General features: G+C 34.7%; 2 protein-coding genes and 1 long non-coding RNA gene across 3 annotated transcripts in view; 1 reads left to right on the top strand and 2 right to left on the bottom strand.

Annotated features, from left to right (window-relative positions):
- The window catches only part of LOC135796340 (histidine-rich glycoprotein-like), a 45,215-nt gene that overhangs the window by 18,603 nt on the left and 7,626 nt on the right, over window positions 1–18,986 (top strand). The window contains exon 2 of the mRNA XM_065308327.1: window positions 17,198–17,304. The gene's annotated coding sequence lies outside the window, so the exon portion shown is untranslated. The remainder of the gene's footprint in view (window positions 1–17,197; window positions 17,305–18,986) is intronic.
- On the bottom strand, window positions 1,281–8,429 carry LOC135796065 (inactive hydroxysteroid dehydrogenase-like protein 1). Its single transcript, XM_065307955.1, has 7 exons — window positions 8,175–8,429; window positions 4,149–4,376; window positions 3,031–3,153; window positions 2,863–2,973; window positions 2,436–2,656; window positions 1,896–2,123; window positions 1,281–1,839 (listed from the first exon to the last, which is right to left on the bottom strand). The coding sequence occupies exons 2-7, from the start codon at window positions 4,327–4,329 to the stop codon at window positions 1,738–1,740; spliced, it is 966 nt and encodes a 321-aa protein (XP_065164027.1). The 5' UTR covers window positions 4,330–4,376; window positions 8,175–8,429; the 3' UTR covers window positions 1,281–1,737.
- On the bottom strand, window positions 11,892–18,967 carry LOC135796341 (uncharacterized). The gene is made up of 2 exons (XR_010549312.1): window positions 18,583–18,967; window positions 11,892–13,842 (listed from the first exon to the last, which is right to left on the bottom strand). It is a non-coding gene; the product is annotated as an uncharacterized lncRNA (long non-coding RNA).

The raw sequence follows: 18,986 nt of genomic DNA, 5'->3' as shown, positions 1-18,986 counted from the left end.
GCCGGTAATGTTCGTTGATTCCCGACGGCGTTCGACACGTGGCGAAATTTTTATATTTATTGCTACATTTCTTTTATGATTGTCAAATTACTTTTATGTATTTGCTATCGGAAAGACTAAATGCTTAAATAATATGGTCTGTTTTTCACCTTCATAAACCAATTAAATCTTAACCAATCCTGTCCTAGCAAACCATGTAACATGACCGATTTTCTTACCTTAAATACCACAACTTTGAAATCTAAGAACAGTTTCTACTTATCTTCTCACAACTCGTCACTCTGCCCGAGGTTGTGTTTCTTGTGTTTGTTACTGTGAAAAAAATGTCAACTCAACAACGTAAAGCATTTACAATTGAGGAGAAAGGTGCAATAATAAGCAGATTAGAAAATGGAGAATCTAACTCACGTCTCGCAAAGGAATTTGGGGTGGGTCATTCGACAATCTTTTTACAATAAAATAAAAAAACAAAAGTGGACAAAAATGACAGATTATTTAAAACAGTAAAAAATACTCTTGTAGGTATATGTAATTATGTGCAATTTTGATTTTAATTTAATATGTATGTATACACTTATATACATTTGTAATTACCTACTATGTTTATATATTAAAGTACTTAGGTACATATTTACGTAAAAAATGGTTTTAATTTCACAAAACGGTTTGTATGACGTCCGCTTATTATGACGTGTTTGTCAATTCCCTTCGATGTCATTATAACCGGACTCTACTGTATTTACATTCAAGAAATGTTGATTTGAGTTTTTTTCGTCTTCTTAGCATGTTATCTTATAATGTATGTAAATATCAAAATGTATTATACATCTATACCTACTATTTACGTACTACTTATACGGGTTACAGAAATAAGAACCTAGCTGGGAGGAGTGGGTAGGAGTCACAAGGAAACTATGTAGAAAAATAAAATAGAAATTTCAGAATAGAAATGTGTATCTTTTTGGGCCGGAAACTTTGCTGACCACCTTTGTCTATAACAGTTGCAAAGGCTGTTGCGAATTGAATTGGATTTGGCGAAACTTTAAAATATTTGTTCTAATCAAATTGCATGATCGTTGTTATGGAATTTGCACATAGCTATAAAATCCTGCAATGTGTGTTGCCTATATCAAATTCAGTAAAATGTTGAGCGCATAGTACATAATAGTACCAGCTCCTTAGAATTTCATTTAAAAGGGTGTAACCAAAGTTAGGCAGGAAAATGGTGAGAGATACTCTGGTTTTTACATTAAAAAATACAACATTTGATGCTAAGAAAGTACAGTTTCAAACGTTTATAATGTTTCTCATTAACAAAACATCACTCTAGCAAACAAAATACAAACAACAATGTAATGTACCAAATGGTCATGGCTATTTCCAAAACTTATTCATTAATCAAGAATTATACGTCTACAAAATTGACTAGATATGTACAAACAAAGCTTATAAAATTTAATAAATTTACAATTCTCCCTTTTTAAACAAGTACTTAGATATAATTAAACCATTGTAGACAGTGGCGTAGCTGCGTATATTAGGCCGTAATAGAGGTAATATCCTAGAATCTCCTGTCTTACACAAAATCGGCAAAATTTTAAGGTATTTTATAAATACTTAAAAATTGTTGCAAAACTTAATTGTACTGTTGATACGCTCGACGCCCATGACATTACCTGACGCCACTGATTGTAGGTATTTATATCTTTTCAAATATTATAATAATATTATAATAAATCATTTCCGTATACTCTTAAAGTAGTCTCTTCGGAATGTTGCATTTAGTTGTCCTCCTATACGTAAGCGCAACCATGATGGCGGCACTCTCGTAAAGAAGCACTAAAAAAAACGAATCAGTATTTTCCTGGTACAACAAAAAATGTGAAAACATTTACCTGTATGCCATGTGTCCAGTATCCTGTGCTATGATCTACTTTTCCAAGCGTTGACACAGCGTACTCAGCGTACATCTTTGCATCTGGTACGAAAAAACTGTTCTTCTGAAGACGTTTGCTAAACTGGTTCATTTTCGTATTGATGAACATCGGCGACAAGTGTTGAATAGTCAAATTCGAGCGGCGGTATTCATATTGTAGTGCTTGTGTAAAACTTTTCACATACGCCTACAACAAAATATTTAATGTATATTAAAAAATTCTAAACTTTTGCAACTTCGTTTTAATTTTAATTTAGGGAAATATAAAATGCTAATCATGCACTTCAGCGTTATCTCGATTTTAATTATATATTACTATAACCATGATTGAATCATCATAACAACTTTCATCCCTTATTTTGCACCTATTTTGCTACCAAATATTGCACAATAATCTGAATATTCTTTGACAATTTCATCAAAATCGGTCAATTTGTTTTGAAGCAGATGCATCAATTTTTTTAAATATATAAATAGATGAATTAATTATATATCACACCTTTGAAGCTGCATACGAGGCCATCAGCGGCAAAGGTTGCAATTCTGCACCGGATGAAACATTCACAATGGCGCCGCGTTGACGTTTCAACATATCGTTGATAAATATTCTTGTAAGCATCGTCAGAGCTCCGACATTTAGATGCACAATATTCCATAATTCATGTTCTGGAACCTCACCGACGTACATTGGATGGTCATATTGCGCACCAACATTATTAACTAAAAATATACACACATTAACATAAATTTTGCAATGTAGCAATATTATTACACTGAATCATTGGCTATGAACTAGAAATGTATGAAAAATTGTAAAGTGAAAGTACAATTTATGCTATTACACATTGAACTTGAAGGCGACTTGAATTGCGTTGAGCAATTGCGACTTTGCACCCAGTTATAAGATGTAAACGCTCAAAATTTACCTAATACTGACACTGGAATATTCCCAACTTCTTTTCGAACTTTTTCGATTGCTGTTCGCCCTTCTGAAAAATCCACCTGGATCATTTTTGTTTTAACTGAATATGCTTGTTCTGAAATCATAAAAAAAGTTATTTATTAATTTTTTCATATGTATATTGATTAATTACCTAGTTCTTGTGCAATTGATTGAAGTTTACTCTCCGTTCTGCTAACGAGAATAATGCTGTGTCCTCTGCTTGCTAATTGTCGGGCATATTCTTTACCAATGCCATCTGTGCATCCAGTTACCACTGAAAGTTCAATTCAAACATCAATAAAATATTACAATTATTAAATAAATTATTACGTTATTATTATTACTATTATTATGATTAACATCATTAATGCCATTTTATGTAACCGAATGTTTTTTCTATTCTATAAATAATTCTTTGGAAAGCTGGCTTGACAGCAAAAACACTAAAATAAAAGTCAGGTTGTCAACTCACGGAAATCTTCAATTAGCCAAGCACAAGAGTTAAGTGAAACACAAGCAATCGGAAAGAAACTGACTGATGGTACGGTTCGGTGCTCATGTAATCAATGTAATTGCAATAATTGACTCTTCAGGATTGGTAATTTATCGCATTCGTGTCACAAGCAACCAACAAGTTGTTTAGGCATTACAATTGCGAAAATAATTGGAAAACGTGATCAAAACATTATGTTCATGTTAAAGTTAATCAAAAATAATGTAAATGTTAATTGTGTTTTAACATTTACATCGAATTTTTGTATTTGTTTATGTGAACATTAATTTATGCACACATTGCATCAAATATTTGTTTTGTGCATCATTCAAAATGCATAAATAATAATTTATGATTAAATGATTGTTTATACGCCAACCGCTTCTTTCGTCATCACGTATGGCGATAACCTGAAGGCTGTCTTAACTCATCTACCTCAAGATTTCAGTTTTCTTTGATGTCGCAAGAATTAAAAGGAATTACACACGGTTATTGATGACTCTACATGCGGTATTGCCTACATTGCTGAAGTTGCTCAAGAATAAACGCATGCGTCTATATGACTCTAAGATAAAGCATTACAAGAACAACTGCACGAAAATGGAAAGGTGCAAAGGTTAGGAAAGAATCAAACGATTGCTTATGCTGAGAATGATCATGCAATTTGTGCATTTGTGCACTGGATTTTTACTCAAACGAGATCATGAACTGTAAATAAAATTGCGTTTGTGTACGGTAGAGAGTGAAATGAGTGTGAATTGAGAGTGCGCACGTACGAGCCCATTCGCCAAAGCGTTTCACCGTCGACTCTTCGTAACCGGCGAGCAGGTAAGGCGCGAGGTGGCCGCGAACCGTCTGCAGGAGCACCACGAGTGTGTCCTTCAAGAAACAGAACAGACACCATGCGCCGAGGAAGGCGAGAGCGACGGTGACCACATCGCACGCCACTGAGGCCATGATCTCTCACTTTTCTTCAATTTTACTAACTTTTGAAGCAGAAAAATCTGAAACATTAAAAATATTAAGTATAACACCAAAATATTTTAATATGTTACGAATTTTTTGAACCAATTTGATAAAAGAGCAGATATTTGATATTGTTGATCAAATTTCAATGCGAAAATTTAAATAAATCAAGCATGACCATTTGGAATGTCAATGGAAACATAAACATCAATGTTTAAGAGAGCGCTAAGTAAATCTACAGAAAAATTCATTGGTTAAATGTCAAGTTATTAAAAATCATCATTATCGATATTAATAAAAATTTTAAAAATGCGTAAAAGTTATTAAAACTGGGTTAAAAAATGGCGATGTCAAGGTGGTGCACGATAAGTTACGGTAATTGATTCTTAGGTATATTATTTTATGAGTACTTACTGACTGCACTCTAGTGTTACTTATTATTACGCGTTTACGCATTGCGACATTAATTAGCAGCTTTGTTAAGCAATTTGAGTTATCTGTAAATATTACAGGCATTAGTGCGTATTCAAATAAAAAATCTTTTGGTTATGATTTATTAGCAAATAGAAATTATTGCTAATATTATAAATATGAAAGGTGCGTTTGTTTGTTCCGCTTTCACGGATGAGCTTCTGAGTAAATTTGGATAAATTTTAGAATAATGGTAGATTTAACCAAGGAAAAGCAAGTGGGGTACTTATTATTACAAATATAGGTATAACTTGAAGAGTGTTATATTAAGGAAGAAAGTTGATATGGATGTTTAATGAGAGGTGTAGTTATCTAATTCGAATCGAGATGGCGCTGCAGTGTATTACTAGCATCTTTTCATTTTTTTATATTAAAATTAATAATCTTGTATCAACTCATATTTTAAATAATTCGTCCTTAGAAACAAGAAAATTAAACAATTTTTTATTAAAATTTACACGGTATAAGTTGCGAGCATAAGCTATTTTAAAATAAAAGTGAAAATTCTATTTTCTGTTTATATAAATTGGCCTTCACATACTGATCAATTGGCCTCACTGTGTTTAATCACACAAATATCAAGTTTAACATAACTTACGTGCGTTGAAGGTAATTAAATTCAAATACATTCGATTAAACAGAAATAAATATTTTCTTTTAATGACGTGCGCATCTTTTAATTACATTTTCATATTCATTTATTAGATAAACCCGTAAAACAAATATTATTTTTTCTATAAAAATATTTGCAAATCATAAATTTTACCAAATTTATCTTTTTTTGCTTTAAGCTAAATCAAGTATAAAATTGTTGGTAATAAGTAAATAAACGTTTATAAAAACATCGATTTGCACTCATTTAGAGCGCATAAGAAACCGGCATTAATCGAGCGTAATATTTTCATTCACATTAAATGTTATTACCATGAAATACCACCAAGTAGTCATTGCTCTCGCCGCGACTCAATTAAACAATAAACTAGTTAGCTTTATTTCGTGATAATCGCTCTAGTATATAAAAACCAGTCAAAGACACAAAATATCTAGAGTCAAATCTAAATCGTGATGATTGCAAATCGAAAAGTCGCAATAGGAAAGCAAAAAAGGAAAAAATGCAATAAAGAGCAATAATTCAACAAATGGACAAATGGCAAATAAAACCACATGTCGAAATCGTCACTTACACTCAAACAAACACTCAAGTTTAGCAACTGCAAGTGTTCTTACTGTAATACTCTTATCATCAAATATTTTACACTATATGAGTACTAAGAGCAGCGTTGTAAACACATTTTTATTTTAATTAATAGCTGTAGATAGAGATTGTTTAGTTTAATGACGTTTTGTGTTGTGTAAACACAAAGATATTATTTGCATAATTCATAAATTACCAGCATAACGAAGTGCAATATGAAATAATATTTTAAAGGCGCACAATGTCGGATATAAATCCGTTGAACAGATTGCACAGTTTTCTAACTTCACACACAGTCAGCATTCAAATGGTCAGGCACATTCAGATGTTAATTGAATATTTAGATTAGAGTCATAAGAAAATACATTAGCATAAATAAATCTTATGTTGTAACACTGGAAGTAGTCACTTATTTCTTCTATATTTATATTGAAATGAATCGGTATTGAACTGGGTTAAAAGGTTGACATATCTTTTGCGTAGGTAGGCAACCAAGGTTACAATAATGCTTTATTTTTAGTTTTTTTAGTAAAAAAATCATTAAAATAATAAATAATGCAGTGTTTTAAAGAATAAATGATCTTTGCATGCGATAATAAGACATAATAATAAACGATTAAAAATATCTACTAATTATTATAGGTTATATATCGACAACTATCGATAATTACGGATAATTATGTACAAATCTCTCATACATGCATTTCCACACCATTTTCTTAGCATAAACAGTTTTATTTCTCATTAGAAATTCTTATAAAAGTCTACAATTAAAACAAACCTTGTGATATATGCAAGTGGAATGAATAATCAGTAATTAAAAATACAAATATTTAAAATCACGCACATATTCGTAGGTATATCACAAAATAAAAGTGTTAAGTAGTTGATAATGCAAATCATACGCGAACATACTTGACGTTAGCATTGTGCAACTTGTGCGCAAACATTGAATCATTTAGAATCAGTTAGATGTTACATGAACAGTAGGTAAGCGATTGAAAATGAATAGTGAAACTGGAATTTTGCATTGAAAACATACAAAACCGACTGTGCCAATGAAACAAGCGGTAAATACGCAAAGATTTCAATTCAATATTGGAGACTCATTGAAATTGTCATTATTTAATGCGCTATTGGATATTGGCTACGCTGTAACAATTTATAGATGTCATGGATAATGGAATATATTATTATATATTATTAAATCAATAATATAGAGAGTGTTTTAATATTTGTATTTACTAATTTTGTATGTTTATATATTTTAGTTTCTTTTTAAAATTAAATATTAAACATCCGCAAAATTTTGCAAATTTTAGCAATATTTGTTTTATTTGCTACGAAGAATTTTGCAAATAATGATGAATAGTGAAAATATTAAAGGAAAGGTACATTACATAGTAATATTGTACACAATCTCTGTGAATAATTATAAGAATAAACAATAATCACCGAGCAATGAGCACACGAGTTGAATGCAAAGCAAGTGACAAACAAAAGGTTAATTAAACCATATTGTTTCATAACAAAACGCATAAAACGACCAGAGTAACGATCAAAATACCACACTGCCTTGAAACATTATTATTGTCATCCAAACAAAAATCTACACTCATGAATATTAATATTATAAATTCATAAAAATATGTTTTCTTCAATTTTCGGGTTATTTATATGATAATAAATAAATTGGTTTGATTTTGAATTATACCTGAAATTTATAATTAAATTTAATATGTATTTAACCATTTAACGTGATTATCGCAATCGCAATCGCAAAAATGTTTACATTGCAAAACGTTCTGATTTCTTGCATTTATTTCTTGAGTCATTCAAGTTTATTGAATTTTATACGATTTGCTTGAGTTTTATTGGCTGGAAAGCGCATTATTTTAGTTATCATGCGAAATGTGCAAGATTTAACGATTTTTGAATAATCTTAATTAAAGAAATAGTTTAAGTTGGTGGTGCGTTTAAATAAATAAAAATGCCATTGACTAATAAACATTATTTCATTATTTCTTTGAATTTCAAAATAGAAAACACATATCTACATATCTGCGTGTATTAGCATACACACGAATGTTTTGTGCAATTATTTTAATCATATTGTGATTTTTTCAGTACACTTTGATGTTTCTTTATTTATATTATGACACGTGCTTACCTAATATCTGATGTTTTGAACCTTTTGAGTGTTTAACACAAAGTTTTATAATTGTATATTTATATCATTGTTATCACTTTGTTTACATTTAGTTATATATTATATCTTTTATAATATAATTCTGAACTACTTATTCAGTAGTTTTCGGTGTGAATGACTTGCACTTGATTAAGTTGATAGAACTTCTGATTCGGATACAAACAGAACACTCGACGAACGCACTCGACGCGCGTCTGAACACAATGCGAGAGTCGGCCGGCGATTAGCCGCTTTTAATAAAAGTGCCGCCGCTTCGTGCCCGTGATATTCATACCGCTATTACACACTTACCCACATCCACCAAGCAGCCTGAAATTGTCTTAAATGCTAGACTATCACGCGTGTGAACTACGAGTTAAACAAAGAAGAGAAATTATAAGATACACTGGAAGTGTACAATAAAAAAGAACGAGGAGGAAATAACACACCGTTTCTTTTGATTAACATTTGGCATTCGTCGACGTACGTTACGTTGATGAGGTGTGAGCTGCTTTCTCATGGGTAGCAAAAAACGGTTGTTTTGGTGTGGGCTACTTTAGAGAAATTAAGAATTTTTGACATTTTTTGAAAATAGAAATGCAAAAAAAACTTGTTTTAATAATTTTGATTTTTTAGCTTTAAATAAGAAAAATATCACGTAAACTTGCTTGGTTGTTATTTATATCAAATTACTACATTTTAAAGTTTTTTAAAGAGTATATTACCTGCGCGAATTCAATTTGCGATTTGCAATTACAAATTGCAATGTATAGCATATAATTACGTGCATTACAAGGCAAATAAAAACAATGGATGAAATTGAAAACTGAATCGTAGCGATCTGGTGATTCAGCGCATTGCATTGATTTATTCGCTTTTTATACACGTTTTTATACGCATTTTGCAGTGTGCATTATGCCTCTGTTATTTTTGCTTTTTTTGGTTTAACAAACAAACACACACAAATTTCATATATAGCTGAATATATATTTTTATTTTATCTACATTCGAACTTATGAAATCCTAGCTAATATTATATACGCTTTCACAAATTTTGACATAGATATATTTTTGACCAAAAAAATTAAAAAGTTTATTTTTTGTCGCTAAAATATATTTTTAATGGTGTAAAATAAGGGCTGAAAGATCATATGGTTATTTAATCATAGTTGCAAACCGAGATGGTGTTAAATTACATTTTTAACATTTCTCCGTTAATTAAAGAATTTTTAATTGAAAGTGATTATCTTATTGATGGATTCGCGAGATAATAAGAACAAGAAATAAGAAAGAAATTAGATAGACTGCTTTTTATTAAAATTTACTCGGACAAAATGCACATAATAGGTATATATTAGTAATGAATAACCTACTACTATAAATTCTAGTATATATTTTGACGTTTAAATTTCATATAATTATAAATTAGTTCTGCAAATAAAGTTGCACTTTTAGTATTTACCTACTTCTACATCTAAAACAATAATTAAAGAAAATAACCTTTGGTTTTAAGCGCCTGCGATTATTTCGCAGTCAACTGTACAATAATTTAAGCAATTTAGGCAAATATGGCAAAGATGGCAAGATGGCATTTTCGTGTTTTCTATTTAGTAATTTTCGTAGCCGCGCAGCTAAATACGACTGTCTGCTTGCGAAATATTACTAAGGTCCGGCTCGGCACATTTCACAAATCGAACGAGACGCAGCACCACTCGCAATTGCAAGCAGAGAAGAAGAGTCGTTAATTTTCATTACAACACGATTTCTCGTTCATTGTCATCTCACTCAGCGTCGTTAACATTCATCAGCTATGCAAAGACTATTCGAGGGCTATTCATGTGTGAGTTTAATGAGTACGCAATTAACTATAAACTATTATAAATTTAGAATATAATGGAATGATTATTTCATTGTTTCAATCTTTTTTGCGTTTAATTTCAAAACTAAGCAGTTTTGTGTGAAAATCTTATTATTAACTATAATTCACGTGTGACATTTTCTTTTGCTAATAAAATGCACTAATGCCGCCTTTGTCATTTATTAAAACGTTTGCGTTGACATTACGAATGACTGGTTTTCATTTTTATTTCTCTGCATTAGTAGAGATACCGCACACTTCGCTACGTCAAATAGGAATGCAGATTGTTGTTATCCTTCGATTTAGCAAAGTCTCCAGCATTAATGTATTTTCACTTTTTCTTTGCGAGCTGTTTTTATAACTTTGCAAGTACATAACTTTGAATTTATAAAAAGTGCACAAACAAAGTTTCTCAATACTTGCTTAGTGTGATTCGATCAAATCGCTTATTTTTTCCATGTTGACATTTCGTTTAGAAAATTTGTTGGTGAAATGTGTGATGCATCACTCCGGCGCAGCGCAGCGAAGGAAAAATAAGCACAGAAGCTGAAAAAATAGGCGAAAAGTTTTTGTTAATTAGCGCGGCGCGTTTTTAACGTTCGGAGCGGGGGCGGCTCGTTGTGAGTTACGATAATTCGGTTAACGTTTAAAACGGCGCAAAAAGTTCGCGCTCGGGCGGGGGTGCTCCGCCTGTGATTTATGGAGTTTTTCCACACTTCTACGCAACGTCCTCGACTTTTACGAAAAATTTCACATGTTTTGCGAAGTTTTTTCTCCCTACTCAGACTTGAAGAAAACTATTTGAAAAAGTTTGCGTTATTTTGATAAAAATAGAATAGTTACAATTAATAAAAACTAATACTTACGTAATTTGTATGTTGTGTTGCCTATAACCATTTCGATACTTCTTTTCTACATTTTATTGAAGGAATTTCTTTATGCGACTGAAAATTGCACAAATGTGTGATTTTAATGTGCCAGTCTTAAATGTCCAACACACGAGAAACGCACATAACCTATACACACATAAATGACTACTTCTCGCCATTCCCACATTGTGCCATTGAATATGTGGTGAGTTTCTCCGCAAGCGGTGAATTACAAAGACACAAATTACACTATCAATAATGTCCTAATGTGTGCGAACAAGTTAAAACACGCAGCGAGTATGGGGTGAATATTCAGTGAACAGCTCGCTCACTCGCATTATACTTTGCGTGAATCCCATTAAGTAACATCATGCTTACGACACGTGAAGATGAACGAAATTGTGAAAAATCGATTTCACTCACTCCCGTCCAGCTCTCATGGTCGTAAATATCGTCGTAATGCGCTAGTGGCATGGCGGTATGGTGTCATGCGTCATGCTGGTTGCCTACTCGCTTGTGGTCGCTTGACTGTGAACGAGATAGAGGTCATCCCTCCACGCCCTTGGCGAAGAAAAACTCGAACGCGGCCATTAATGTGCATCCCGGAAAACCCTTACCGCTGCTGGGTGGTTTTCTTTATAAACTCCCATCGTGGTCGAAGACAGAAGCTGTTTATGTGCCTCGATCCTTTTTTGTTTCACCAAGCCGGAGCCGCCGAATTGCTTGATGAAGGGGAAAGATTTTAGCGTTTTATCGCCGAGCGCGCAAAGAGCGCCGAGGAGCAATGCGAAAGGAGGGTGAAGCAGAAGGGTGGCCCAAATGAAATTACCGCAAACGAGGAAGGTCGCGATCTTCATTCCGCCGCAAGTGCGGACGTATGGATACTGCTTAATGGGTTGCAAACTAACCTCGCAGTTTATCGTGACACAAATAGGATTTTAATATGGCAAAAAATATTAATGGCTTTGAAAATTTGAGTTTTTAAACCATTTTATTCCAATATAGAAGAAGAAAGAGTATAATTCATAATATTTATAATCTTACTGTCATCATAAGAATATACTCGTAGGTTATGTATGCGTGTGTGTTATTTTATATCTCGGACATAAACTGCGCCCTTTTAATCTCAATAAATACATTTTACAAAACCTTTCTTCAAAGTTTCCTCAAAGTTTCTTTAGCTGTCCATATTTTACACGTTTGACATTTTGACAGTCTCCATTTTGAGCCTTAAACGTACTCTACTTTTCTTTTTTGGTGTTCGATTCAGTAAATATTCGTATAATCTTAAATATTTTATTAAGTTATGCTTTAATATACTGTAATATAGTCACTGAAAGGCCACTAAATCCGCTATGGGCCCTGTGTATAGAGAGGGCGCTAGTAAATACGCTACTCAGCTAAATAATCTTCAATATTTCTTTAGCTTTTAGTATTTCTTTTATAATTTTATCATAGTCTCACTAGCCGAATGTATTTATGAATCCGAGAATTTTGAAGCTTACTGTCTGTGTGACAATCAAACTAAAACTAAAATGACCTTGAAAAAACACCATTGCTTTATTTTGAAGAGTTTTAATGGGTTTAATCATGTCTTCTATTGTTTTAACGCTCATTTTGTATGCGATACAAGCAGTTACATTGTTAGACTGTGTTGGCACCGAAAATGACTATTAATTTGAGTTATTGGCGAATATAATTGCACTGGTTGCATCTTATTTGGTTATTTGGCTCGTCGTACTCTTCGCATGCAATCGTATGCAACTTCTTTTGCTCCATATTTATAGTCAATTTATTATAGAAATGTAGGCCGTTTTTGGACTTGGACTTGGACGACCGAATTTACAACCATAATCAAAATGTCAAAGCTTAATCTAGTTTTGCGTTTACTGCAGATTTATCATAAAGCATTTATTTGTTTTGCTCGTACATGTTTCTTCATTTAGATAATCATATAGTTACGTATATCTTTGGTTTTCTTAGTGTCAATTTGTACATAACCTACAAATTTCAGACGTTTATCAAAGTTATTGCTTTGCTTTTCGTTTTGTTGTACGTTTTTTTTCTTTAATGCCTTCGTATTGAAAATACAATTTCTTGTTTTTTTTTTGCATCGTACATGCAAGAAAGTGGTCTAGAACCGGTCAATACTCTCTAATCATATAATATTGTTAAGTTAAATCGCTACAAATCGTTTTTACATTAGTTTTATCAGAGGGTTTTCAAGTGGCTTATGGTTATTTCTCACAAATCACAAAAATTTAAACCGAGACTATCAATACGTTTATAATAATAATTATAAAACAAAATAACAGTACTTACTTCAAATTCGAAAACAAAGTGTTATTTTTTCGTGAAATTAAAAGCCTAGATTTTTATTTTATTTTTAATTTCGTTATTTTCTCGTTTCAAGAAATATTTCGTTATTTTATTTAGATAAGTTATTTTATATGTACAAACTTTAGCATAATGTTGAATAAAATATCGAAAGATTTCAGCGACGTGTGAAAGTGCACGAAACCGCGACACAAATGTTTCGTCCACCTTGCGAAAATTAATCGATCCACGCCGAAACGAGGAAACGAGGAAATGAGGTGAAAACGCTACCGCTCTGACCGAGTACGTGCTGCGGCATAGAAAAGCGAATTAGCGCAAGTTTCGCGTCGTCGCGTCGCAAATGAACGCGGCCTTTGATCAGAAGACGGCGGACATGTTGGATGACGCGACAGCGTATAACCAAACGCGGAGTGTAGGCAACTTCAAAGACTACTTCGTGGATTGCGACAAAACGAAGCAAAAACGCTGTTTGCTCGAAGGTCAACGTCGGTCAAAATGAGCAAACGGCGTTCCAGTACTTATCCAAGAGAATCTAGTCCATGAAGTCATCAGATAACGTTGTGGATCAGATGACGATAGAATTATTCTGAAACAAAATAAAAACCACACACTTTAAATGTATTCTTTGAACAGTTGGTATGTTTAAAAGTTATACGATGTAGAAAATATTCTCGATGACCATGCAAGAATTATAGCTTGTCTTTTTGCGTGTTTTGTGTGCTCATGTTGTGTTCCGGTCCGGGGCCATGTTCCCCAAACCCCAAACCTTGGTCTCAACCCTCTCTTCGTGCTCTTTGACTTTGCGACTTTGAACGCTGTGCGCTTTTGCAGTTTCCAAAGATGTTTCAGGTTTCAGCGCTTCGTCTAGGGAAGTTTTCAATGTTTCAACATTTCAATTGCACATTTTGCATTCCACATCGCGCACTGCTGCAAGAATTTCGATGTTTTTGAGTCGGCGATTGCCTTTCGGTTATGCGGGTCGGTTTGTTTATCACCAACGCTAACTTCCCACCCCCTATCACAAACGTATTCATGTTTATATTCATAAGAAGAAAGAAACAATGCGTCGAGCGTTGATATTTCGAGTATGTTTATGCGCAGAGGACAAATAGAACAGATCGAAACAAGAAGCGAGATGAGAGAATGCGTCGTCGGTTTCTTGAGGCTTGCGGAGTGTGAGGGATGAAAAAGAGAATCCGGGGGCGTTTTTCCATTTTAATCTACGATTTCCGCTGCGTTCCGTGCTTGAGCTTGACTATTGCGATTGCCACACAGGCGACTTTAAACGTCAATAAATTTTTAGTTTTTAGTGAATGTTTTCAAGTTACTTCATCGATATTATTTCGAAAAATATTTTCCACTGCTGTATTTAGTTTTTATTGTGTTTACTTTATGTAGTGACATGTTTTGCTTTATGGCGGACGATGATGCGATGGCAATGCACTAATTATAGTTGAGCTGAAACTATTTTTAGGTGAGCCGTGTACCAAACGTGCAAACGCGTTTTTGTACTACCTTCAGTGTTGTATAAATCACTAAAAAACGATAGTATACGTATAGGTCAAGATTATAATATAGTAAAATATTATTTTGGAAATTAAATTGATTTAAGATGATAGTTTTGACTTTCATAACTGCAAAAACATAAATTTTCACAAAAGTTTTCCAAACATTTCTCCACTGTTTTATATCTACTTTATTTCGCGGTCACATGGCTAGATTTAATTTTCTGAATCGTTGCATCATGCGCGTGGAAGCAGCATTCCTGGTATTTTTCATATTTCCCGTCATTTTGTGGCGTCGTCCGAAGATATCTGCTATATCGAAAACGGGAGCCACTGCGAAATACTAAGAAATAAAAACACACGCGAGAGAAGCAAATCGAGCGCGTCGACCAAAAACGCTCGTCCGTTTGCTCGCATCCTCGTTTCCGACTTCCAATCGGGGGGCGAAGACAAGAAAATAAGAAGCGAGGACGAAACAGGACGAGCGGTTAGAGTAAACGCCGCCGCATTTGCGGACGAATATTTGTTGGTATTTTCCGGGTCCACTTTTACGCTTATATTTTTATTTCCTATTTTTTATTGTCTCCGAAACTAATAAAATGTTTGCGTAATACTTGCGATGACTTCAACCGTTTCAAATGAATAAACACTTTGTTAATGTAGGCAACTTGTATTGCATATCATATGTTTTGAGTTCACGTTTATGTTAATTTCTAATATAAACCTATGAATGTGAACATTGAAATAGGGTAAAGTAACGATTGAAAATACGTAAAAACTATCGCCAACTTGTCCAGGCGAAATTGTAGTGGCGCACTCAGACACAATTTCATCTGATTTATAAACTGCAGTTTGACTGCGGCACTGCGGAGCGAGGCGAGCGGAGCGCGTCCCCGGCGTCGATAAATTTAAGATGTATTTCCTAAATTGTAATCGCTTTTATTTCGTCTTTTATAGTTTTTTACCTCCGCCGCCCGCGCGGCTTTTATCTCTCGGGCGGGCGCGGGCATCTCGACCGTCTCGGCGCTATCGTCGTCGAGCAACGCGAGTTTCCTTCCTAACTTACAGAAATGACTAGGGCGACTTCAGAACATTAGAGTATGAGAGCGCGGAAGACAATAAAGCGGCTACAGGAAGGCGGAAGACGGCGGGAAACTCGATACATCTGCAATTTCGATACTTTTTTTGAGACCGTGCTCGTTTTTTGTGATAACACTGTCTAAGCAGGTATTTTATGGTCTATTCAATTGGTGTAGTATTTTAGTGTTGCGATAAAAGAAGTAATACTTATTACAAAATTATTTTTGTGCATTTGGTTGCATATATTAAAAATATGGTTATGTTTGGTTTGAAGATAGACCTAATGAATTCCTTGGCATATAAATTGAATTGTTTGTATTAAAGTATAATTGACCACTTAAAGTATAATTTACACGTCCGGAGATGCCCTTCTTACACGTTTGGCTCAATTCCCAATCAGCTGAGCGGCTGTCGACTCCTCCAAGTGCAATCCGCGACGCGCTAACACGAAAAAATGGAAATCAATTCTTGGCGACGCGCTGCGTCGCGTTTGGCAGGCGAGCTTCCGATTTATCGTTTACGCATTTACGTTCGGCGGCGGGCGACGCGCCCGGGTTTACGTTGCGGCACGCGTCGTGACGTCGCGCGCCCGCCACGTGTGGATTTGGCGTGCGTTTGTGCCCACAAGATCATCACGCCGACACGCTGAGCCAAAGAAGCTGCTGCCAAAGACTATTGACCCATTGATGCAATTTCCACTTGACTTTCATTCACCGAACGTGTGAGTAGTGTAAATTGCGGTCACACTCGGTGGATAAAGTGCGAATGCCAAAACGTGCGTGGCTGACGCTCCAGACTTTCCAAACTTTATACAAATTTGACATTGGAACACTTTGAAATGTAAACAATAACAAAACTAAATGAAAAATATAGTAATAATTGATTATTAACATCTGCAATGAAGTGAAGCAATGCAATGTACACAAATTGGTATTTTTGTTTGGTTTGTGGAAGTTGTTTCAATCAGAATGTATTACAAAATGTAACACAGCGTTAACATGGTTGTGTTCAGTGAAATGCTGATGGAATTAATGCGCTGATTGATTTATCGACGGACGTGTCTGATGGCCCGATGCGCCGGATTGATGCGAACGTGTTGGGAATTTTCAGATTGCCGCAGTTTATCAAGCGGTGTGGCAAAAACGAAACAAGCCGAAAAAGACGAAAATTTGTCAGCGAAAATTGCGCATGCTGTGAAAGCACTTCATCAGCACAAAAATCTCACTTGAATCTTACTAATTTTTTTCTGCCCTAACAAATAATATTAGTAAACTTTCCTTGTTTTTAAAATCAACCAAATTTTTGGGTAAATTTGTGTTTAACATTCAATTTAAGGCAGTTTTCTTCTTATTCCAGTTCGTTACACATCGCCCTGTCACTTTAAAGTGACACTGAATAAGTTCCGACTCTTCGAGACAACAAAAAGTGTTGAAGCGAAAAAAATCACCAATAAAAACATTCATGTAAGTTATTCGTGTTTTGTTTTCTTGTTTTTTATCTTTCTAAATATTTTTAATGCGCTTCCATGTCGCGCGCGCTTCGTAACAAATAAATTCCGCACTTTTTTCTTCATTTCAAGTTTCCTCGACCTTCGCGACGAATGCGTACCACACGCTGAGCCGCAACCCAACGCACATTCGTATCCGCAAGGAAAAAGGCGCTGGAAAGAGGTTAAAAGTTACGATTCGTTGACCCATTTCGCATCGGGCGCGCGCGCAAAAGTTAAGTTTATAGCCGGCGGATGCATCCGAGCGTCAAATTTGGTTTATTTTCGCCCCGGGCGCGATGCCGCGCGATTCGAAAACGCGACGCTGGCTGGCATTAAAGCAATATTAGCGCGCGCGAGCCCACCACCAGACAGTATCTTACGATTCGAGAGCGTCGCGTCGCACCGGCTTTACGATTCCGTGAACTCTCCCTCATCCGAATGCGCACCCTGAACACCCCGAATGCCCCGAACGCCGACAATGCTTTATAGCGACAAACGGCGTGGCGTTTCCACGTTTTTGATTTAATGCGCTATGAATTATTAGCTTTTTCGGACCGCGCCGGTTTTAATTTTTAAGATTTGCAGCCTTCTTAGCCGTTACTATCGCAAAACAAAAACGAATACAATCGATGCACGCCGGCAATACGACAGTTATCGATGCAGTGGAAAGTTTTAATCAACGATTGTACTGAATTATTGTGCGATTATGCAGCGTCGAATTACATAAATCATGTTCATCGAGTCATGAAACATGCAAAACATCTCGATGTAATAAATCTCAAATAAAAATATCTATTTTTTTACGTAGAAATTTAAAGTATTAGAAAACGCAAAAAACACTCAAACTAATGGAGAGCATCTGAGGATCTCTCCGCGCGTCCTCACGGCGAGTTTAATTAGTCGCGACTTATTTTTAGTCCGCGAGCTTTTCTCACTTATTAATAGCCCTAAAGTGGCTAAGGCGCAATGCAAAACGCGAACACGGACTTCAACGTCTTTCGTCGCATTTAACCGCGGTCAAACTACTTAAATGACAAGCAAAACAAAAAAACGACCTGAAATAATCTTGGAATTTTTGATACAGCCGTTTTATAATATTGAAGATTGATTATTTGAAACGAGCAAAAAAATTATCTAGCATATTCTGAATAATCATGAATCATAGACATGATTTGCAAAATTAGAAATCAATTTGCAAAACAAATCAATCAATTTTTATGCATTTGAAAACTGTTTTTATACAAATACCGACCTTGTTACATATTAATTAAGATGTTGTTTATTTCGTTGTCCTTCGTGGACCATTTGTCCATCGTTGGAAGGTCTTCTTCAACTTGTTTTTTCTTAACAAATTTTATTATCCCAGGCTTATAATTTCATAATAATTTTTAATGAAATAAGTTTTAGTTTATCATAATTATGTTATGAAATTCCTAACTTTGTAAGTTTACGTATTTTGTATTTTGAATTGTATTTTGACAACGTGATCGTCGCGATCTTCTTGAGAGTAGAATTTTTGTTTGTGGGAGCGGCGAAAGCGCGCGCGAAGGCGGCGAGCGCCGCGCGCGTACTGCCGCTGGCGGCTCGCGGCGTCACGACTCTGGCGGCGTCTGGCTGCTTTCCAAAGCGTTGCGAGCTTTTCGAGCGACAGAACCG

This window comes from Atheta coriaria, unplaced genomic scaffold, assembly GCF_025399875.1.
Source record: "Atheta coriaria isolate IRGN ID8LTWV9N9 unplaced genomic scaffold, Caltech_Dcor_3.1 hic_scaffold_7_pilon, whole genome shotgun sequence".
Taxonomy (NCBI): Eukaryota; Metazoa; Arthropoda; class Insecta; order Coleoptera; family Staphylinidae; genus Dalotia; species Dalotia coriaria.
The sequence above is the reverse complement of the archived record's forward strand: the minus strand, read 5'-3'. Positions and strand labels throughout refer to the sequence as shown.

Excerpts from the sequence above, each read along its gene's own strand:
- LOC135796065 (XM_065307955.1), bottom strand. The coding sequence starts at position 4,329 with ATGGCCTCAGTGGCGTGCGATGTGGTCACCGTCGCTCTCGCCTTCCTC. Across the intron at positions 2,657-2,862 it reads TATTCCAGTGTCAGTATTAG|TTAATAATGTTGGTGCGCAA; the intron begins GTAAATTTTGAG and ends GTATATTTTTAG. Across the intron at positions 2,124-2,435 it reads CCTCGTATGCAGCTTCAAAG|GCGTATGTGAAAAGTTTTAC; the intron begins GTGTGATATATA and ends ATTTTGTTGTAG.